This window comes from Ambystoma mexicanum, chromosome 4p, assembly GCF_040938575.1.
Source record: "Ambystoma mexicanum isolate Mex_15411 chromosome 4p, UKY_AmexF1_1, whole genome shotgun sequence".
Classification (NCBI taxonomy): Eukaryota; Metazoa; Chordata; class Amphibia; order Caudata; family Ambystomatidae; genus Ambystoma; species Ambystoma mexicanum.
The window spans coordinates 1,243,901,412-1,243,925,805 of NC_090927.1; the positions used below are offsets into that span (position 1 = coordinate 1,243,901,412).

The 24,394-nt window shown below is 43.8% G+C and overlaps 1 protein-coding gene across 2 annotated transcripts in view; it reads left to right on the forward strand.

Moving 5' to 3' along the window:
* Nucleotides 1-24,394, forward strand: part of FAM120B (family with sequence similarity 120 member B) — a 1,542,581-nt gene that overhangs the window by 183,822 nt on the left and 1,334,365 nt on the right. For both annotated transcript variants that reach the window (XM_069606906.1, XM_069606905.1), the window contains exon 3: nt 10,547-10,727. In XM_069606906.1, the coding sequence (XP_069463007.1) occupies nt 10,547-10,727 (181 nt within the window). The remainder of the gene's footprint in view (nt 1-10,546; nt 10,728-24,394) is intronic.

Here is a 24,394-nt window from a genome sequence, read left to right on the forward strand (position 1 = left end):
AAAACAGTTACATAGTGCAATTATTGTGATTTAAAGAACTGTAATACATCACAGGAGTATTAATTACTAAATCTTGTGATAACACTGAGTACAAGGGGAAAAACATAAGGAAAGGGACTCGATAATAGAGGGCGAGATATGTAAGAATGGACAAGATGGATAGAAGAGATGAATTCAGAATAAGTAATGGCAAAAGGGTACTGGTGGGATTACTGCTTACTACTACTACTTCTAGTACTACTTATTACTTCTCTTACTACTTCTCTATCCTCTTTTGCACATGTCTCTCATGCCATTAGACGCGGCGGCGGCCTACTCTACAGTCCTAAATGTTAATCTATTCCATCACCTGTACCCTTACCAGAATATTCCTCATTTGAATTTATGTATACAATCTTCACTGCTCCTCATGCCATTTCTCTTCTCATTATCTACCACCCACCTGGCTCATTCTGCAAAGACATTGACCACCTTCTTGGTCAAATTCTACCTAGTCCTACACCTCTTGTCTTGCTCAGAGACTTTAATCTTCATCTTTCCTCTACTCATCTATCATCCCCCTTCCTATCAATACTTGACTCTCACCTACTTTCCCCACTTCCCACTCCTCACACTCATTCCTATGGTTCTACCCTCGACGTGATCTTCACCTCATCGTTTACTGCCTCCTCCATATCTACTCTCCCCATCTACTTTCCAGATCACACCCTAATCTCAGTTTCCTTTCTCCCACCTACTTCCTCTAGCATCTCTTCCCTCTCCTCCACTAAGACTTTCTATAGGCGCCATCTAAGCAAATTTTAACTCCTCGTTCTTCCATGAAACCTGCATACATTCTCTACCATCTCTCACACACTTCTCCTCTCTCTCTGCAGATGAAGCTGCGTCCACTCTCTCTTCATGTCTGACATCTAGCCTTGATCAACTTTACCCTCTTTCTTCCTTTCGGGCTACTCGCAAACGTGCCAAACCCTGGCTCTCTCCTCATCTCTCTTCTATGCGCCGCCTCCTTCGCTGCCTTGAAAGGAGCTGCACAAACACTGTTCTACTACTAACCATGCAACCTATTTCTCTTATCACGTTCTATACAACAACTGTATTAAGTCTGCCAAACGTACCTACTTCTCTGACCTTCTTCACAGTCTATCCACTCATCCTCAACGTTTCTTCCAAACCCTAACCCTACTTCTCTCTCCTCCTACACCTGACCCGTCCATCAACTCATCCCTATCAGTGTCTGACCTTGCCAATTTCTTCTCTTCCAAAGTGCATCCCCTACGCCAGGACATACTATCTTAACCTTCCTATAACTCCTCCCCCTGCGGTAGGGAAGGTACCCCCTCCAGCACTATCTCTACATTTCCACCTGTAACAAACTCTGAGATGGCTCTCCTCCTGGCCAAAGCTCACCCTACAGCAGCCCCCACTGACCCCATCCCCTCTTTACTTATCCTCAAAATCTTCCCACCTCTGGTTACCTTTCTCACTTCCTTCTTTGACATTTGTCTCACCACCTCTACCTTTCCTACTGCCTTTAAATATGCAATAATCATACCTATCATAAAGAAACCTACAGCTAAACCCCTTCTAATTTCTGTCCTATATCCCTCTTACCTTTTCTATCCAAACTCCTTGAGCGCCATGTTTATTCACGAATCTCATCATTCGTGTCTAGCCTATCTCTCCTTCCTCCCACTCAGTCTGGCTTCCACCCCCACTATTCAACTAAAACAGCCCTTACCTACGTACTAATTCTCTTCTCACTGCTCGCTACTCCAAACACTCATCTATTCTTATTTTACTTGATCTGTCTGCTGCCTTTGACACTAGATCATTCTTTGTTCCTCGACTCTCTCTCCTCCCTAGGTCTGTGCAGGTCTGTTCTATCATGGTTTTCATCTTACTTATCCAACCATACCTTTGCTGTCTCTTGGGGCGGCAACACTTCGCGTCACGTTCCTCTGGTCCATGACGTTCCTCAAGGTTCAGTCCTTGGTCCCTTTCTTTTTTTCTTAATATACTTCCTTTCTTGCCTGCATTATCTCATCCTTTGGAGTGTCACACCACTTCTACGCTGATGATACCCAGCTCTTTCTATCCTTCTCGTCCTTCTCCTCGGACATTCATCAGACTCTCTCATCCTGCCTCACCGCCATCAAGTCTTGGATGACCTCTCACTTCCTCACTCTCAATGCCAAAAAGGTCCTATTCTTTACCGCTAACACTCTCATCTCGCAATCTCCTCCCTCTTCCATCTCTTTTCCTCCCTCCTGTCTCTCAATCTCTCCCTCCGCCAGCAATCATGGCATTTACTTTGATTCTAATCTCTCCTTTGACCACCACTTACATCCCCCGCCTGTCGATTTCATCTCTACAATATTCACAAAGTCTGCCCATTTCTCACTTTCCACACGACAAAACTCCTCATCTCCTTACTAGTCTTCTCCTGACTATCCTATTGTTCTGTTCTTTGGTTTTCCCCACTCACGCCTTGCTCCTCTTAAATCTATCATGCTTCAATTCGCTCACTCTGTCTTCTCTCCTACCATGACCCAATTTTTCCTTCTGTCATGGCCACAGGACCCAGAACACACAAACCACACCATCTTGTGATGGGGCAATGGGTCACTTGACTCACTTACGTCCCTTTCGGACCCATAAACACAGGTGCCCTGGCGGCGCTAGGCTCATATAGAGATGTGAGCAGGAACACTGTATTTAACTGAAGGAGTGCTTTTACTTTATTTCAGTGCAGGAGTGCTTTTATTTTACAAGAACTTTCCAGGAGCTGAAAGCCTTTATTCCAGAGAACATCCTCATGTGCTGACTCATTGGGTGTGGCTCCCTAGGGCTGGTCTTCATGTGCTGACTCATCAGGTGTGGCAGGATGTGGCAAGCAGGCTGAACCTGGTCGGCGTGGCTTCATGAGCTCAGCTATATAAGCTGCTCCATCCTTAAAGCCGGTGCTTCGCGTTAGTGTGCACTCGCGTGCAACGTGGCGCTCACCACTGCTTGGACCAGTTTACTTACTTTTGAAACCAGGCGTTCTCCTGCATACTCAACTCCAGGAAACCAGTGCTTCATCCCTTCCTCTGCAGACTCATCTCCTGACATCCAGTGATCTTGATCCCAACACCGCAGCACCGCACTCCAGGGCCGCGCCGCATTTGAACACTGCGGGCCCCTTAGTTAAAAACTTACCAGCTACTGTACCACTGCAGCTTCGTTCCTCATTCCTGCCGGCTGCCGCCTCGAGCTCCACTGCTTCTGCCGGGCCGGCAACATCACCTGCAAGGGAAGAAAGCAAAAGAGCAAACATCAAAAGTGTAACGGACAGCAATGCAAGACAACAAACTTTACAATACAACAGAAACAGACGAGGAAAGACAAAGGCAAACATGAACACTTACCTGAAGTATTGTAACGCTCACCTGATTCCCGTAGAGGCGCCGGTCTTGACTGGGCGTATACCGTATCTTCAAAGGTGATATGTAACACACGGCTGGCTCTTTGGGTTGGACCTCTGTGCACTGTATGTCTGACTTGAAGGGTAAGATGTCTGCAGATAGAAAATATGGGATTAAGGAACTGGGTTATTGAATGTCTCTCTCTTCTTCCCTTTCTCTTCTCCTGTAGAACCCCAAAGGTTAACGCTCTCACCTTAGGTAAGTGAACGCCGTGCTCTCCATCTGCCTCGGGGCAGGGTGCTGTAACCAGTTTCTTCACTGGATAAGGGGAGCAGGCCTCTTGACTTCAGAGGACTGCTGTCCCTCGTTTACTGCACGAACGGTAAGTTTCGAGTAATTCTAATGTCTTTAAAGTCTTTAGTAATGATGTTTCTTGTTTTGCAGGGTTCCGGCGATGGCGGATGACGGGCTGAAGTGAGTTGAAGATGGAGCCCGTGTGATGAATAGAAGCGCCTGGAAGCACGTAAGTAAGCGCTTGTTGCCTGCTTCACGATGCGCTCTAACTGTCTTTTTATTTTGCAGGTACAAGTTCGGAGCGGCTGCAGGGTGCCGGAATACCCACTGGGTTAGATGTGGAAAGGAGTAATGGCACGTGAGTATTAAAGTTCCCCAATGTCTTTAAACGCACCTTGTTTTGTCTTTCAGATGCGGGATGCAGCGCCGAAGGCCTCCGGAGCGTGCGAAGAGTTGGTAAGCTTTTGTCTTTCAGATGCCGGAATGCAGTGTGAAGACCTCCGGAGCGCACGAAGAGTAGGTAAGCCTTTGTCTTTCAGATGCCGGAATGCAGCGCGAGGCGTTGGTGACAAACGATGGACCAGGTAAGTGAAGAGCTGTCACTGAAGACCGTAATGCTAACCTGTTCTTTCTTGTCTTTATAGGTGTTGCTGAAGACTGGATTCAGGATGGTAAGCCTTTTTCCTTAGGCCCAGGATCAGATGCAGAAGACACGATGAGCGTTCTGCTGCAGAGGATGCAGAATAACGCAAAGCAAGATTTATCCATCGGGTGTGGTTTAAATAGCCTCCTGTAGTGCTTAGGTGTCTCCTTCCACAGCCACGCCTAGGCAAGAAAAGAGTTCCTGCTTTCCAGAAGAGTTCCAGTGTTCTGAATCTAGGGAGTGGCTCCTGCCCCACCCAACAGGAAAAGTAGTTCCAAACAGAAGAGGATCAGAGGCACAACTGGCAGGCAAGTAAGCTGCAGGTAAGTCCACCCAAGCATTATGAGCCCGGCGCTTCCAGCGCTGGGACTGGGCATATTTATGAGCCTGGTGCCACTGGCGCCAGGACTGGGTCCAAAAGGTCCCAATTGGGACTGGTTGGCACTCGGAACCTGGGTTATGGATCTGCTTCCAAGGGAGTTGGGAAAACCCTGACCTTTTGGAAGCAGAGATCATGACAAGTATAGTGGCTTAGGCGCAGCAGGACTGGACTACCACGTGCAAGGAACCAGTGAAGGAACTCAGTCCAGATCATACAAGCGTCTCTGCCAGAACTAATAAACAGGAGGAGTCCCGAGCAGCATCACCTATTACCACCAATCACTGCAGAAGGCAAAGTCAGACCCGAGCGACCTCACCCCCGGGAGGGCTGCAACCATGCCTCAATGCATCAGCAGAGACCATGTGAGCGTAACACCTTCCCTGGCCTCTCTTGGCTGGTTGCCCTTCTATTCTCAACTTAAATACAACTTTCTCTATCTTGTGTTCAAATGTCACTATGGCCTTGCTCCTGAGTACCTTGCATCTCTCCTTTCTTTTTACCCTCTATCTCGCTCCCTCCGCTTTACTAATCTTTTTAGACTCAATGTCCCATGTCCCCCTTGTGCCCAATCCCGTTTTCGCTAGTTCCAGCTCCTAGCCCCTCTTCAATGGAACATGCTTCCCCTGTCTCTTCGCTCAATTACTTCCTATCCTCTGTTCCATTCCTCTCTAAAAACCCACCTGCTGCATTCCTCTAATTGATTTAATCTGCTTATGAACACTGATTCACTTACTCTTATGAACGCTAATTGATTGTTACTGTTTTTGAACACTGATTGACTGATTAGGAATGCTAATTGATTGTTACTATTTATGAACACAGTTTGAATGTTACTGTTTATGAACGCTGATTTGCACTCTGATTCATTATATTGTTGACTGTCCTATGAAAAGCGCTTTGGACAAAGGCGCTATATAAAACGCAATAAATACAAATACAAATAGTTAGAAAAGTAAGCGAGAGTAAAATAGTAAGAAAGTAAGTAAGCAAGAGTATCATGGGGAATACCAGAGTACAGAGACGGAATAAGCATAGGCGAAGAAAAGCAAGGAGCAAGAGATGAGCATAACGTCAAATGTTGTTGAGTATGAACAAGTAGAACGGACAATGGAGCTATTATGTAACGAACTGTACGGTTAAACAAAGGTTAAGTTGTAGATCGGATAAAGCAATGTTGAAGCGCAGCCCACGTGTGGAGTCGGTCAAGTTTGTAAAGTTGAAAGAGAAGGATCAGTGGACTTGATGGGAGATCTCGATTTGTCTCTCAGATGAGTTGAGGTAGACAGAGCATCAAATGGGATTGAGGAAGTTGATCTGCTGCGCTTAGGTGTGTATTTAATGTGTTGATTCTTAGCTTTTCTGAACATGGGTGAAAGAAGTAGAGGATCTGGCTTTTCTGTGTTGACCGAGGGGTTCTGTGAGGTTGTATCCATCAGTGATGTTTGAAGCTCTTGAAGTAAGTTGTATCGATCATTTGGGTCTGTGAATTCTTTGGCAGGTCCATCCATATCTAATGTAAAGGGATTTCAGGAGAGGTCTCATATCCAGGAATTGTTTCCTCTTGGTTTGTCTAATGTTGGAAAAGTCTGGGGAAATAAAGACTTTGTTAACCTGAAAAAGGATGGGGGAATTCTTCCTGGCAGTTAGTAGAATTTGGCGCGCTTGCTGATGTCTCAAGAAGCAAGCGATAAAGGGTCTTGGCGAAGGATTGTTGCTGGAGAAGTGAGGTCTAATCCTGTGAGCATGCTGCAGTTCCAGTGGGGGTGAAAAGGTGATCCATAGGGCAGAGTGGATCCATTTGGTGAGGAAGTTGATGGGATCATCTCCTTCAATTTTTTCAGCAATACCATAGAAGCGAAGGTTGTCCCTTCAGTTTCTGTCTTCCAATTCCGTAATTTCACATTCCAACTGTGCAAGTCTCCTTTGCATGTTTTCAAGGCCTGCCACCCTGTCTTCCACAATACCGACTTTCTTCCGCTTCATCAAGTCTGCCAGAGAAAGTTTTAATTTCATTTTTAAAACCTTTAAGCTCTTCTTGTATGGAGGAGGATTGGGAATCCAGCATAGATATAGGGGACTGGATATTGCGAAGTTCCTGTAAAAAAAAATTCCAGTTAGGCATTAAATGTTGTATTGTCAGATAATGCCACGGTTTACATATAAATACAAGGTGTAGTTTTCAATTTAGCCACTGGGAGTCAGTAGCGAGTAGGCCTTGCGGCGTCAATGAAGCCAGGAGGTGACGTGATATATGGGCCGGGCTACGTGAGGAGAGCTTCAGCGCCAAAGGGAACAAGGAGAATGCCTCTCCGGAAGCATATAGCTAGACACCGTATGATAATGCCACAGTGAAAGTAATACGCACAATACAAGATACTGTGCACTCAACGAGAGAAAACACCACAAATGTCATGAATTAAAACGCCTTGATGCCCCCTCCAAAGATTGTCTTGCCGCCGTACACTACATTAAGAAACGGGAAGCATCGAAGAGAAACGCCTCTGAGGAGACGCGGGCCCCGCTTTGATCCACCTCCGAGTCGGCGGCGATAAGATAAGAGAGTTTACTGCAGCGCGGTCGCGGGAAGGCTTGAAGGGTAATGTTTTGCTGCCGACCACACAGTAAATAAAGGATTCTGAATGAAATATAAGCCAAATTACATTTTCATAATAATGAAATCTACACTCCGCTCCGGGAGTTCCGCAGCTATGCAACCATCTCTGTTGCCGCATGGCCACGCCCCCCATAACTCTTTCATTTTTACAATCTTGTTTTGCAGAAATGTAAACAGTGCCTGCAAATACGCTCTGCAGGCGATGTTTACTAATAAATCTGTAATGGAATCGACCTCTTCATTAGCAGAGGCTAATGTGAGGTGGATTCCATAAGAATCCACTTGTTGTACACATGCATGAAAATCGCATGCAGGGGTACGGCAAGGGGTACTTACGAAACGGACGAGGTGAGCACAGCGGAGATCTAATCTATGCTTTGTCCCTCTCTGTCTTGCCAGAGCACCAAAATGGGGCAAAGCGTAAAATGGGGGCGTGAAAGGATTACGCCTCGCTATGACGCCTCCATTTAACGGTCTGTCCCATCCAAACTGAGGCTGTATTTGTGTAATTTACACATTCACATGTCAAATAAATCATATACATCATTTCAGACGCTTTGGTGGTCATTTTATAAGTGGTGGATTACAAAACTAGCCCGTAAATGCCAGGAGTACTTTTACATTCCTGGGGAATTTGAATGCATTTGAAGGAGGAGTAGGGGTACTAAATGGATTTTGCATGCCCGCTGCGCATTCCTCCTCCTTGAAATGACTCATGTTTTTATGCCTGCATGAAATTTTCATGCACGCATAAACAAATAGATTCCAAAGGAATCTATTAAGTACCTGCTAAAAGCAGACTGATTCCATAGAAATCTGTGGTTCAGGCTTCATTTACTTTTTTACAAAACAGAGAGTAAAATGAAAGAGTAAATGCAATTTCTCATGTTTTTACTATTTTATTTTGGACTCTGATTTGCAAGAATTGGAAATCCCATGCAGGGACCCCACAGCACATAGTGCTAACGTTAGTATTTCCTTGCATGGAATTTACACGTTTGCAAAATGGCCTCCTGTGTGTAAATTGCTCATGCAAATGTGTGCGATTCACCAAAGCAAGCGCTTTGGGCCACATGCCCAATTTCCTTGGCAGTGTATTTACACATGGCCATAATTCAAAAGTGCACGCAAAGGAAAACCATTCATGCACATTTCTTCAATAGAAAAATTGGCTACATCTAGAGGAAAATAGTAAAATAAACCAAATTTATTTGTTTATTTTTGCCCAGATAAAATTCCATATTGTGGCTGATAGAATTATGAAAATGTCACTCTCTGAGAAATCTGGTGCAAATGCTGTGCTCCTGTTTTGTGATTTAGAAAACCTGAACCTCGTTTGGGTTACACTATCCTTTACAATGACTTCCCTAGAAAAGCTCACTTTTTCATTGTAATTGGTAATTCACGCATGCAAACTATACACATCCGTATCGTGCACTACATGAATGTAAGCCATTTTTTACTGCTGAAAAATGCTTTGCGAATCGGTACCAGAATGTAAACTTAAGTTGAGCAGCAGTGCGGCCCTCCTTTTAAGCTATTAGTTTAATTAAATGTCTTCTAATATCCGCAGACTGTATGCTTTTAGGATGCTGTCGTTTTCCTTTGTTGAGGCACCTTCGTTAAAAGAAGTTTCAATGCACTGTCGGGATGCCTGTTAGGACCCATAGTTTACAGGGCGTATATGGAAGACCTGTTTATGTAATTCCAAGGGTGTTTTGCAGTGAGGAACCTACCAGAAAAAGACTCATGTGAAACAAGATTTAACACGTTTACTATGTCTAATATTTTAAACCGGTTCGTTTGACACTTGTTTGACATAAAAAATCAATTTAGTCTCCTACAGTCAGGTTAAAATAGACACATTGTTGATTCAGAATCCTGGGGGTGACAAGTTTGTTTTATGTAACATTTCACCCGATCTCCCCCTGGAGCTACCCCTGGAGATTGATCAGTTCCCATGTGAGATGGACAATGATAATTGCTCAATCACTTAGTATGTTCTTACCTTACTCTTGGGTCATCATTTTTTGTCTCTACTGGAGTTCTTTATTCCCTTTCAAAGTCACAAGGCTTTTTCTGCCTAACCAAACCCTTAAGAAATGAGCAGTTTTCTGAGTATGCTGTGCTAAATCTGAGTTAACACATCTCCCAGTAAATGGAGCAAGGAAAGGCAGAACAGGGCTAGTCTATGCAGATGATTCACAGAGAAACCCCCCGGACTAAGAAAGAGGTGGACACTCCACTGCACCACACACATACCCATCGGTAGACATTTCTTGAAGGACTCTGGAGTTGTGCAACTAGTTTCTGGCCCCTCCCGACACGCTTGCCTCTGCACACTAGACCTCCCCTTCATTTGGCTACTTCTTTACCCCATGCAGCCACGGCACATAAAGGCTGGCTGATGAAGCATTGAATGGATTTCACTACTGCCTCCGAAGTAGGATGTTTTTCATTTCCTTCTTAGAAGATCCCTGTCACAGCTGCATCGCCACAAGGAGGTTTGGGGGCACACAGGCGAGTTGGTAAACTACTGTGCACAGTCATCACCTTTTATTGTCTATACCAAGATAGATAGGTAAAATTGTGAAGGTTCAAACTACTAGCAAGTCATAAAAAGTCCATGCTCCCTCAGTTCTTCACATAAACAGCACACAATTTCTGAATCCCAAGGGTCAATTACCACGTAGCAAGTGCAAATATTTTGGGGGCCGACTAAAGTGTACTGAGTTACTAGTTTCACTATCCTTATTTGCTGTACAATGCATTGACACAACTGGCTGGTTGTAGCTCTATCTATTTAAACAAAAAATTGCACTTTTTGTTTGAAAGAAATGAGTGAAAAGAATCACATGCCTGTATGTCAGTGCATTCACAAAATGGGCAGCCAGTTGCAAAAAAGTCTTTGTCAACAATAGTTTCCACACCACTAGCGCTTTGAGTTTAAAAACACTTACCCATGAATGTGCCTGAAAGGCCCTAACCGAAAATTGAAGCCAAGCTCAGTATAGTATAACACAGAAATAAACCAACTGCTGAATCATGAAATGTCACTGCACAAATAGAAACAAACTCGTGTTTTCACACTTGCTATGACGTGCCTGTCATAAATGCATACGCCACAAAAGATCATTTTTTAAAGTGTACTTTTTTTGCAATGTGTGTTAATCAGAAATCATCCTGTTTGTTTATTATTGGTGCAGATAGCGAATGAGCAGCACCGACGCGGAGACAATAGCATGATCTGCAATGTCCTATGCAACGGAGAGGTTGAATGCAGTAACACATTGGAGGATGAAGCCGATCACGAGCTCCTGGGACAGGCAATTATATATCGGTCAGTCCGTCAACACATTTATGCGGTCCTACTGGGAACTGGAAAAGGTACGTTGTCATTTTACCTAGTTGCTATTTTGGCGTAACTCGTATGTATGTATCGAAGAACAGGCATAGGGATAATGGGGTGCTTTATCCCTTCCATGGATTAAAACAATGATCTTCGTAATTGCAAATCAATGAACTGCAGTTTTTTTTCCCGAAACAAATGAACCACCTTTGTTTCAGTACCAATTCCTTTGATCAGTTGTCCCGCAGTTGCACTCATGCTCTGAAAGACTTTTTGAGTTTTAATCACAATTCTCCTTAGGATGCGTTGTCACTAATGTAGACAGCCGCCATGGTTTTCATGGGACAAAATTTAACTCTGATGTAAATTGTAATGCACACAGGTGGCATTGTTACACAATGTCGGTGCAAAATAATAAATTACTGGAGCACAGTAACTCCAAGAAGGATCTGTGTGCTAGAGCAAAAGCAACTACTGCACTAGGTTTTTTTAATGGTGGAATCATAAATAGAAATAGAAAAGTGAGCCTTCCATTTCCCAGGGTATTTGTAAGGCGCACATCCCACATTACGTTTGGGTCACTACAAATAAGAAAATCCGTTATGAGATGAGAAAATTGAGAGCAAGTCAACAAAACTAATTGTAGGACTAAGGGGATTTACCCATGTTAACAGAATCAAATAGTTTACTAAGTCTCATTATCAAAGAAACTGTGTGGGTGAGGACCCTGCGGTCGTCATGTGGATTGGTAAAAATGACACTAAATGTTTACAGATTCACAGGGTTCCCCAGTTTGTTAGATGGTGTTTGGGGTGGCCGGTCATTATGTGTTCACATGCTGTACCAGGTCTGGGTACCCAGTCAATTTACCAAAAATAATTCAGAGTGGTATACATTTCACTGAAAACCATAACAGCGACAAACACCAAAAATATTAAATAAATATATATAGGGTAGTGGGGTAAGGGGTTAAAATGAGTCAGGATGGGGTTGTGGTGGCATTATAAGGGTAGACAATTGGGAGGCTGAGGGCACCCCCCAAATTGAAAAACATAATAGGTGTTTTTCAGTATTTCGATCGCCATGAAATGTACCACTCTGAATTTTCCATTGGTAAAATCAAATATAACCCCAGGTCTGGCAGACCAATGCCTCTGCATTAGTGCCAGCAATTATTTTCATGCTGGCGCTAATGCAATGGGATCCTATGGAATATGCCTGTAATTACCATCTACTAAAAGTAGGCAGATTCCATAAGAATCGATTGCAAATGCCTCCCGAAATTGTTGTTTGCTGATGCATTTACACTTTTCTACGAATGTAGGGGAAAAGTGAAGAGTCAAGACAAGTTCGCCTTTGTTTCAATCTTAACTTATTTCTATTGGGAAAGAGGAAACTGGTGAGACCACCTTGAGAAGGGTTCTGGAGACACAGAAGTTCGAGCAAGCCTGTTGGCGCAACCGTTATCAGACTGTTCCGGTGTTCTGCACATGCAAAACAACAGCATTCGATTTTAAGATGGTTACTCCTGATCTCGCTAACCTCGAAGTAGCTAACAGATAGGCAGATTGAGACCCCTACCAACACTCGTATTCAAAATTAAAAGGATAGACTACCACAAAACAGTTGAGAGCAAGTTACACCGCTTTCTAAATACCGGTGGTTACACAGAAATTCATTGAATAAAATCCCCTGAAGAATTTCCCTTTTTTGTATTTAATAACAATTGATTGAGAATGAAACATGTTGGGTGTTGAGGTGCCATATTTAGTATACCCTATGAATTTGAGCATGTTTAGCTTGTTGAATTTTTGCTTATATGTGTCATTGTCTCATATTTTCCAGTGATGGTATAACACAATGTATGTATTTGTACCTTTTATGTCCTGATACGAATTTAGATCATTACATTTGATTGCGAAGTATTAATTGTAATTTTTTTCCTGTGTCTTTTCTTGTGTGTTCTTAAACATATGAAGTTAAAATACATTTTAGTATATTTTTATAAGATTAAGGGCACATTGAATATTCTGTCCCTTATACTTGATCTGCTTCGTGCTTTCTGCAATATTGATGAATGTAGGCATCCGGACCATGTGTTAAGTCTCTGGATGTGTTGATGTGCTATACTGATCTGCTTTGCATGTTAATGTTAGTTGTTTGGTTTGAAATGTGGTTGTGGTAAGTTGTTCGAAATCCCAATCCTTTTTTGTGAGCTGGTCAAGCTGCTACCTGCTGTGCCTCCCAGAGTGTGGATGAGGAAAGATCCTGTCTGGCTTATCCCCTCCGGCACATTTATTTATTTATTTTTATTGGACATTTATAAGGCGCTTATACAGCCATACAGTGTTTCAAAGCACCGCGAGGCAAAAAGGAAGGGAACAAGGGAACAGATAAACAATAGAAATGACAATAAATAAAAGACAAAAAGTGGTCCTACTAGGCCTTGTGACATTCGGAGCGTGCAACTGCAGCAAAATAGAAGGGGGGAGGGGACTGAGGGTGTGTGCTAGAGGGTACCCGAGGGGGAAGTGCCAGAGGTGCCTGCTGCAGGCAGCATGAAAGTGCACTCACAGAGACATCCCAAGTTATTGGGGGTCTAACACCCAACTAGTAAGTGTGCACCTGACGCAAGCCACCCAACAGGCAGACGTGGTCACAGAGGCCAGTGCAGATGGGCTGCGGATGCTGGGGGCGATTGGGCAGAAGGCAAGGATCCTATTTGGACTTTTGAGAGGCCTTGCCGTCAATCACAGAGATGGTTGGGATGGCTAGTACAGGAGGGAGAGAGGGAAGTAGGAGGAGAAGAGAGTTGTTTGCAGAACTTGAGGTGAACCGGTTCAAGACGGAGAAAGAGAGGGAGACTGTTCCAGAGGAGGGAGCCAGCAGAGGAGAGCAATCTGCCCCCAACTCTCTGCTTGGAGAAACATTTGACAGCAGAGAGTTGGAGCAAGAAGATCGAAGGGATCTGGAAAGAGAATATTAAGTGAATGAGAGAGCTGCCAATAGCGTGGTCCCAGGCCCCACACAGCCTTATGGATGATGCAAAGTGTCTTGAATTTGATCCTTGCAGCAACCGTGAGCAAGTGGGTGCCCCTTCACAGGAGTCTAACCCGCAGGACTACAATGCCCAGAAAGCCATTTAAGAGGCAGTGGTAGGGTGAAGACTAGAGGCACATTTAAGTTGTCGCAGAGAGAACAGGTAATCCACGAAGATGCTGTGTTTGTTAGTTACACTGAAACTGAAGCCTAGTCTTCCCAGCAGGAAAATATGTGAACAAGGTCCCGATTACCCAGAAGGTTGGAGCACTTGGCGCAGTCTGCTTCCAAACAGGATGCTGATAATCGCAGGTGCTGCTTTCTGTGAGGATAAAGATTCCAAGATGGTACTGCATGCATCAAACATCTTTAAAGTGTTGCAGACCTTCATAACCAGTATTACATATTTGAACAAAATGAAAACTTCCATAATAGTTTGAGGGAAGTTAGAAAGTCACCAGAGAATACCCAATTGGAATTAATAATGTACCCATGACAGGAGGGTACCGTAATATTGACTGCCTAACAAGGATCCTAACGGGGGGGGTAGAAATGCCTATTGTCACCAGTGTGAAATGTGAGATCAATTCACAGTCAAGGAGGGATTTTATGTGAACCCTAAGAGAGAGTGAGAGGTCCACGAGGGACCCATTTTGAATCCTGAAGAAAAGGCGAGGTCCATGCAGGACGTACTGAGAATCCAGAAAGAAGGCCAAAGTCCACAAGGGTGCTATTGTACATTGTGAGAGAGCCAAGTTCCAGGAGGCTCCTAATGAGAAGTTGGAAATAAATTAAGTTGGTGAGAGACCTCCAGAATGCAGTGAGAAATCCAATGGCTGGGAGAATTAAACCAATAATTGTGTTAAGGCTGAGGAAAGCCTGAAAGCAAGAGACTGGTACAGCACACATTCTGGAAGAAGACTGTGAGGAAAAGGTGAAAACAGAGAGTATTGAAGGAGAGAACAGACTGTAAGAGCCGCAAAACCCTTCACAGAGGAATGTTTCTGTTTTGTTAGGGGCAGAATTCCGAAGAGTAGGTTTGGAGCTCTTTGCTTTGGCAGTCCTTGGAACATGTTGTCGTATCAGTCTAAAGTAGCCAAGAGGCTAAGGACTCGTTAATTGCAAGCTGTGAACTTTCTGTTGGCCACATTGAATAGTCCTTTTCAGAATAGGGTGTCCCAAAGAGGCGCAAGGACTTACATGAGTAGGTTACCTGGTGTGGTTAACTAAAAGAATCCTGTGCAGATTTCCATTTACTAGGTGGAATCACCCAGAATTTTAGAAATGTTTGTTGCTTTTGTTAATAAATTCAGATCTGCGAAATACTCTCACTTTCCAGACATTGCTCTCGGTTTCAAAAACTGGCATTGGTGGGATTATCCCACTCTACCCCTTATAGCCCCCCCCCTTTTTGTCAATGTTTTTTCCTGGCAAAAAGTGCCGTGAAAAAATCCGGGCGATGAATGAATGTCGTACCGATTTAACAACATCCATATATGAGACACACCATTTATACTTGCTGCTGGGCATCCGTTTTTTGGATGCCATCAACATTGGGGTGACACATTTAGTGTCTCAACCGATTTAGTTCACTAAAAATTGTAAACCCGTTTTCTGTTAGCAAAACAGCTACAAATGTGCTAGGTACAGTCTTGACGATATAAGGAAGGTCTTTTCAAAGGATTTCTTGCGGGCATATCCAGAACAAGAGTTATTCAAATCTTTCTTTTTTTAAAATAAATATAAGAATTTCTTTGAAGGTCTGCAACTTGGTTTTAATTATAAACATGCACATCCCAAAGGGCTAGTGGCAAATGTATGGAAAAGATCAATATAAAGCTATATTTAATTTGTTATAGTGGCCGCTGAGGGGATACAGTTATAAACTGCCAAAGCGCATTTGATTTATATTTCTTCAACTGGTTTTCTAGTGACCTCTGTTACTGTCTCAACAAACTGTTGGCTCCAGCACTAGAAGCTTCCTTTGTTCTCTGCTGGGAAAGCTTGACACCTTCCTAATAGGACAGGATTTGCCCCTGATCTCCACCCCTGAGGTAAGGAGGGGACCAGTGCTTTCACAGGAAACGTTGCTAGCACAATGGAGAAATCACACCAGAGAGGTAATGAATGGATTCTCTTTGATATAAGGCAGACAGTGAGAGGGAGAAGTTTAGAGTAGCCCAGGAGAGAAGTTACACCAGGAGAGGGCTTCCACCATCTTGAAAATTTCTAGGCCACACATTTTTCCTCTGCCCCCTCCCTACTTCCTACAAGGAAGGCGCTCTGGTAGCTGACATTAGAAGGCAGAACCCATGTTACAATCAATGTGAGATTGAGCCCTTTGAACTTGTAATGGACCAATTTGCTATTGCATATTAGTACACAAAGAGGTGAACCCGCCTCACTTTACCACGTTGGATTAACTTTGAACTCAAAAAGAAGGAGGGTTTCACTGCAACCTATTGGGGTAAAACATGGATTATAAATTGCCCAGGTCCTCACCTAATGGGGGTGGTGGTAAAGTTTTCTAATAAGGGAGCCATATCCCCCCTCAACCTGTTCAGAGGAACATTTCATGTGACCTTTTGTTGGGAAAGAATCAGCCTGCTGCTTGGATGCTGATGCGCAGGACTCTGCCTCCTGAAGTGGCAAAACCTTCAAGTTTCTCTCGCAACCTTCGTATCTCGGAAGGGCAGTATAAGGACTAACTTTTCCTTATAGACCATGGACGGGTCTTCACAGCCCAGAAACGGTAGAAGCTCCCATGAGCTCGCTGCAATTTTTAATAGCTTTGAGTGCTTATGAACTACGTCCACCCTAGCATCACCTGCCTGCAGACTTCTTCGAGCCATGTGTTGTTGGCGCTTGTTGAATTGCACCACATAGTTGAATTCCGTAGCACCAGCTTGAACGCTTGAACCCGATTAGACCGACCGGAAAGCAACCAGAAGCCAGGCACATTGCTGTCAAATTCCCTGAACAAATATATTAAGGCTCCACAGTAGTTCTGTCTCCCTACCCTTTTTCTATGGCTCAGAGTGAGAATTAAGACGATACACCTTACATTTTAAATAGACATGTACTTAAAATTGAACATTGGTGCAAAGACAATTGCTTGCATACCCATGTGTTCATAGCAAGTGGGCCCCTTACAGTCAAAAGTCAGAATATTATGTGCATTCTATTACAGGAGTGTGTTTTTTAGCGTTTTTAACCAGTTTGCCCTTTTAGTTTGAGTTAAGTCTTGTATTTTTCATAGAAACGTACTTGGACATTTCTCTTATTTTAACACCACAGTAAACTTGTTGTTTGGGTGCTTGGCACACACACACCCCCTTGAAGAGTGCCATCGCCACAAGCTACCCTAAGAGGCGAAAGGAGGTCTCCCATTCATGTTGTGCCTTTTTCATCTTTAGGGCTGATATCACTGCTGGTTTAGTAGTAGTTTAGGGCTGGCTGTGAGGTCTAAAATGACTGCTCCTCACTATGCCATTTCGTCACAAACTCCAATATGTGCTGACCAATTCCTGACTCTCTTTAAATTAGTTATACTCCTGGTAATCGATTAAACCCATTGGTCCTGTAGGTTTTTTGTCCATCTGCTTTCCCTTAAGCAATATATAAATAAAGGCATTATTACAATCACACTAATAAAGTGTGAAGTGTGTCTTTGTTCAGCCTTCCTACTAGTATGAAGATGGTAGTAAGAGTAGAAAGTGAAGTGAGCTAGTCATTTCTATTAGAGAGGTGTATGTTTTTAAATCATTTAATTTAAGGTGTATATAATTCCTTTTTATTTAAATGGTAATATTTTGTGCTTTTAGAACATTTTGTATGATTGCCATTTATGTTGGTTTGTTGTTGCTGAACATTGCTAAGGTATTCATGTTATGTTCATTTGTGCTGATGTTACTTTTTTACTTGTCATCTTTGAGGATGAGTTAATGCACAAAACATATTTTTATTTTTCAGAATGTAAAAATATGTAATTCCTAAACTTGGATTTCCCAACAGTCATAGATGTTAACTTGTTATACTAATCTTTACTTTAATGTATTCATTTTTTATGGGAGTATTGTATAAATTGTGAGTGAATTATAGGACAGATTTGCTCTGACTCCCAAGGATTTGTTTCCATTGTACATTTTCTGAAATCACATAAGTGATAATATAAAACCCCACACACAGTGTTCAGTATATATAAGCAACACTATGTGCATTTAAACCCTCCATTGCCTCCCATTCTATTCTCACATCCTCCACTACCCCACCACACCCCGTTGGGTTTTACAATGACCAAACAGCGTCCTTAAAGTGTGGAACATAGAATATTAGGAAACATCGATATCTGGTTCTATTGGGTCATGTAAGCCCTTTGAGGGTAATCTTAGAAAGTGTGACCAGATGGCATAGAAATGACTTGTGTTATGTAGGGAACTAGTTATCTTCTCCATTATAAAAAGTTGATGCTCTGTCAAACCACAGCGGGTGTTCTCTCTTCACCCCATGGTTGAGGTATACACTACCCTGCTGCTGTCAGTAGTTTGAGAGCCAAATGAGTCAGCGATATCTGGTGCAGTGGTAGCCTCAGGTTGGTAGCCCAAAAGAAAGAAGGTTGTGTCTTCAGGCATGGGGTAACACAGCATGTCCATGATACTGGATCTCATTCATGCCAGTAATTGCAAAGCGCCAGACAAACACAAAAGTATGTGGTAGTAAGATCTTTAATTTCTACAAACCCTCCACCATATTTCAGATCTATTTGGGCATTGATTGAAGAACCGTAACATCTTTATGTACGTTTTAACTGAACATCTAGTGCTTGAACAGGCATCACTATCGTACGGCTGGTCCCCCAGGGTCCCTCCCAGTCTCGTACATTTAGGTCAAGTGCAAGGCAGGGTCGGACTGGGGCATAACATTGACTCGGACACCAATTAAAATATGGCCCACAGTTGCAAATGGCAATTCATTCCTTTTGTGACACACTGTTTAAGTAGTACCCGTGCACATTTTATAGAATATTTATTCAGTAGCAATGATCAAAACTACTAGCTGCATGGTGAAGTAACTCATCAACCTGGCCTACATTGGCCCAAAAACTGTCGCACACTATCATTTTGCGTTATGGGTTCGGGCATTCTGGTGCCAGGTCTCTTTGCCATGCTAACATACACGTATGAAGGCCTCAATGTCTAACAGAGGTTAGGATTTTATACAACACAGATATTAGGCCCTTAGTCAAGGTAGCTGTCTGAAGCATTTTTAGAGTACGGCAGACTACCGTGACCCACCCTTATTAATAGTTTGGTGAAGTGCCCAATGTCAAAACTGTACATATTGAAATCTATCCTCCTTTTTTAAAGACAAAATCACATTTACACTCCAGTCAGCCTTTCATGTTACCATTGCAAAAAAAGATCACATAGTTTATGGTAACCCTCCTTTTTCCATCGATTTATTTATTTATTTTTACATTTATAGCAGCGCACAAACCCCATAAGCATCTAGGCATTAGTTACAGTACAAGTGCGATAGCACAGTCTACCAAGTGGAGGACCACACATAAAAGTTAAACCATAAGGGTAGATCGTGAGAGCACCCTCTGGTAAAGCCTCACCTCGTGGGACAAGGCGCTAGGAACTTAGGGCATCCCCGGGCAAAAACTCTGGTCATAAGGTATGAACATTTCATAATGGTAGGATAGTTTTGATAGTAATTTACTGTCCCTAAGTTTAGAAGTTTTAATGGATGCAAAGATGAGGCGCATACGTTACAGATTGGGCGCCTGCCGCTGGAAGTGAAGGATGGGACCAGACAGGATTACGCAGATGGCCTTCGGTAACAGTGGTAAGTGTGGACAGACCCATTTTGCTGCATGCAGGGCTGTACAGTCTAGTAGCATTTTCCAGTATGCAGCGAAATGGGGGGAGAATGACAAGTAGCGAGAGCGAAGTGGAGGTGGGCCTGGGACTTGAACGGCTGGTTTGAAGGCTGCAAAAGTAACAAAGAGGTTTGGTGAGACAAACATGGTCTTGACCAAGAAAAGTGCAAGGCGAACGAGGCAGAGCTATCAATCTCCTTACCTTCCATTGTAGTGGTTGGCACATCGATAGAGGCAGCATTTCAGGATAGAGTCCTCATGTTGATGAAAGATACGGTAGTAGAAAACAATTGTGTGCAGATGAGAATTTTGATCTGATGCGCTGTAAGCGGTCCGACAGGGCCAGACAGTGGTGCAGGGTTTTGAGTCGGCCTTTGGAGGCAGACTCTGCCGGCTTGATACTACCTCTGGCAATGAGGCGATTATGAGCCAATGGTAGGGCTTGATGGAGGCATGCTGGTGGGGTAGGTCTCCTGGCAAACCGGGGGACGCACCAGCGGCCATGTTAGTGTGGAACTCCTGCTACCACACACTGAAGGATGCCATGGCAGGCATTCGACCAGAGATGAAAGTGCCAGCCCTCACTGCTCCTCCTTATGAAGTGATGATTGAGGATCCCAGACACGGGTGCAGGGCCTTACCATTCGGCCTTTGGAGGCAGACTCTGCCGGCTTGTTGCTGCCTCGGGCAATGACGCGGCTTTGAGACAATGGCAGGGCTCAATGAAGGCATCTAGTAAATCTATCTGCATCCATACTTGGCATGCATGCTGGGCTATAAAGGAGAGGTGTAAAAGATGAGGCAAAGGCTGTGATTTTTGTGTGTGCATACTTAACCCATAGTTTATTGACAGGATTGACATAAATAATTGTGCACCCGTCTCCCTTGGATAACCATAGCTGTTTCCAAATGTATGTACCTGCCATTGCCTTTTCCACTAACAGCCAGTATTGTTCCATCATCTATTGCATATCCATTCACTCATTACTGGCAATTGTGTAGCGTTGAATTAGCTAATTTATGCTGGGTCATCCTAACCCCCTGTTATATTTGGGTATGAGGGATACTCAAAAGGATACTCGGGTAGGCCACAGGTATATTCATCGTGATACTTTAATCAAGTTACAAGGTTCATCAGGTGACATCAGGAGAAGGGAAGTACAGAGTGGCGCCCACTGACTCCCACCACCCAGGCTACATCTTCCAACTGTCCTGGGTGGAATCACATTCAACCTCAAACATTCCAGACACTCACATGACTTTCCATTCATGACATCACACCCTGCATTCACACACTATGCATTCAGGGAACAGGGACCAAGCAGGAAAACCAGTCATAATGCACCTCCTTCTGTTACACCATAAAAGGTGCACACCTTGCAACCAGGCAGCACCACACACACACACACACAACATACACCTGCACACCTGACAGGCAGATCCCCTTAGCCGGCAGGGAGATGACTGTCCAACCAGGCTTAACTAACTCACAGGTAGATGCACCACACCAACATTACAACAAACCACACCCACCACAAATATCACACAAACACCTTCTACCCACCACTGCCACTGGCGGGTTACCAGCCTGCCACACTGGAGCGCTACCTGCCACACATTGGGCCAACAAACTTACATGCAAACCACCATGAAGATCCAATAACGCCTCCTGTCCACCACTGCCACTGGCGAACCTCAGGGCTGCCACCCCAAGCACAAACTGCCCCTATATGGGCTGGCAGGTGGCCCGCTACACCTCTACAAAACAGTGCTAACCATCATTACAGATGATTCCAACCAGGTGACACACGAGCTGGATGCCAACTTAAGCACACCTATACCAGACAAACATTCTCACCTGTCACACACTCAGCATTCACACATTCCGGCACCTGATCTGCATAGCGAGAATCAACTTGGTCAACAAATGCCCAACCAAGCCAAAACCCCAGACTATTGGCCAGACACCCTGAGCCTCCAATGTCGAACTCTGCTGAGAAGTCTGCCTACGACAGGACCAGCTGAGGACCAGCAGAAGGAGATGGAAAGAATTGCCAAGTCCTTGAGAATCACCTGAAAGGGGTTCAGGATGATTCCCGGAAAACCCCAAAAATTGCAAAATATTTGGAGACGAAATGATGCAATCCAAGATGGGTCTTAACATGACAAAACCATCAACTCCTATTTCTTTTCAACACAGAAAAATAATTCAACCCCATCAACGTGTGGAATCAAACTTCGGAGAAGGCTTCCGTCCAGTGACAGCCTTCGCTACAGGATGCTGGTACCACAAACTGGAGCCATTCTCGACCAGCAAACCACAATTGTAGCCTTTTACCACTGGTCACACTGTGTCAAACACAGGAAAAAAAAAACATCATCCATTACAACCTTACAGCATCCAGCAAGCGCTGCAGTCGCCTTTTTCCACTGGATACTCCATGACACACTCTGGTGTGAGAACAAATATCTGCACAATTATATGCACAACTCAGGATGTGGGCAGGCCTCAACCAACACCAGCTGTCAAAACATCAAAATGAATAATCTCCATCCACTTTTCATGGTGCTTTCGATTTCACATATAGACAGAACAGTCCAAATAGCATGCTGTTCTGAAAATCCATGTTGCTATTTTGCGCATCCTAAGAAAATGCTGAAAATCCTCCACAAATGTTATACTAGCATTCTTAAACTTAACTTTCACATATAAACATGTTAAGCTGTAAGTCCATGTTGCTTGGGCAACTTAAATGCTCCAAATCCTCAAATGGTATAACTGGCACATACTGTTGAAAACATATATCATAACGCAGCATAAAGCTGTGCATATTGTACACTAGCACACTCACCAACAAACTCAAATGGCAATTAAAGGAATAGTGCACTCAAAAATGTTATTGTCCATATCGTTCAGGCAAGTCGTTATAAGCATACATTGATCGATCGTGAAAACATTTCCTATGCTTCTTACCTTAGTTTTTCTCACTTTTACACATGCAAATCAACGTGTTGGGCGTGGCCATCTTGTGCTAATCTTATCCGTGGATCGATCGCCTTGAGTTCAAGTGCGCTCAGGACAATAAATCAAAACACCTGCCCCTGATGCTGACATCACTGGACGCGTTCGGCCCTTTCCACAACGCCAAAGCACGTCTCATTTCAACGTTCTCTGTCCGCAATATATTGACGTGTCTCCATGGAAATGGCAGGATGCCGCTTTCCTCAATAAGTATAAATTGACCCTTTCGGTCAGGCAACACCTTAGTTTCTTAGTCAACAGTTTCACTATATTTAGTTTAGATCCCCCTGTGTCTCGTTTCTGCTCGGTTGAGCTGTTTTACTAGTATGATGCCCCTGCAAACTGTTACTTACAGTAGCAGAACCGTTTTCACTCGTTACTTCCGTTTTGGTTAAATCTTTGTCGTACAATGTCAACAATACAGCCCTACCAGTATGAGCCTGAGTATTCAGAGGAGGAACTGATGGAAAGAGAAGGCTGCCGAAACAATGGGGAATCATAGTTTGCAAGATCAATCACCCGAGCATGAGCCGCAGCTGAGTTACCTGGAAGACGTTTCAACGTGGTGTACCTGCAATCGTTGCAAGGTCATGCCAACTGAGGTGGAGAACTGCTGCTGCTGGGAAAACTCTGGATGCTCGGCCTGCATAGCTTATGCATGAACTTCGCAGAGCAGTTCGGCCATGCAGTCCAAGTAACGAGTAAGTGTACTCTAGATCTGATGTAATTTTGACTACTGAGACAATTTGAATTTCATGTTTTTCTCCTACTTTCTCCGAATTGTGATCCATCTCTCTGTAGAAATGCAGCTCTACCTTCCCCAGTGCCTCGCACAGCAAGCCCACACAGACAAACACACCATCGCCTCCCCCTGTCAGCTCTGCACGAGCACTGTGCTTACAAAGGTCCTGCCCTGCCGATGTTACAATACATATCTAACCCCCTTCCACTGAACATTCAAGTACACCCACCAAAGCCATAATGCCGTGCATCAGTATATTCTCCCAAAGCAACACACGTCCGCCTATATCACTACGATCCAAGAAAGGCAGATGGTAGATCAAACCTCTGTGGTGTGTTATAATTATTTCTTTTAGCATATAGTGCAGTCTTGTGCTGTAAGGGTTCCAGCCTTCATTTTTCTAACTATGCCATCGTATTTCGTATGCACTATTTGAAGTTGGCTGCTACACTTATCAGGTTCATTCGATTTAAATATGTATGTTTCTCTTTCTCAGGTGGTACAGGCTGATGGCCTATCATTTGTTTACATGGTGGCTTTATGGGAGGCTTGGATACCGCAATCGACGAGTAATACCCACCTGTGTCGTTCGAGCCAATCGCCACAAATTCCCCAGTGACAGCGGAGAGTAGAAGGGATTTTCTAATACTGTACTTCAACCTTAAGTATACCATTTATAGTTTGTTGGTGCCATCAACATCAACCAATTAAATAAAATACAACTGAGTAAATAAGGATATTTTTTGAGTTTTTCAGTGAGTCAAGAACACGCGCAATCGTCTATAAGTGTCATGCTAGAATGGTTGTTGCCCGGGTGAACTGTGAACGAATGGAGGCACTGGAAATAATTTGCAAAGTGGTCCCAAATTAGGCGTTCTGATCTAGCTTCAACCTTTTCCTATGATATAAACTGCAAATAAAATACAAAATTGGCAAAGTGTACAGAGCCACACCGGCAAATCTCCACAGTACCCAGTAGCCCAGTCCAGCCCTGGTTGGTGCACTTTTGCGCTCACCG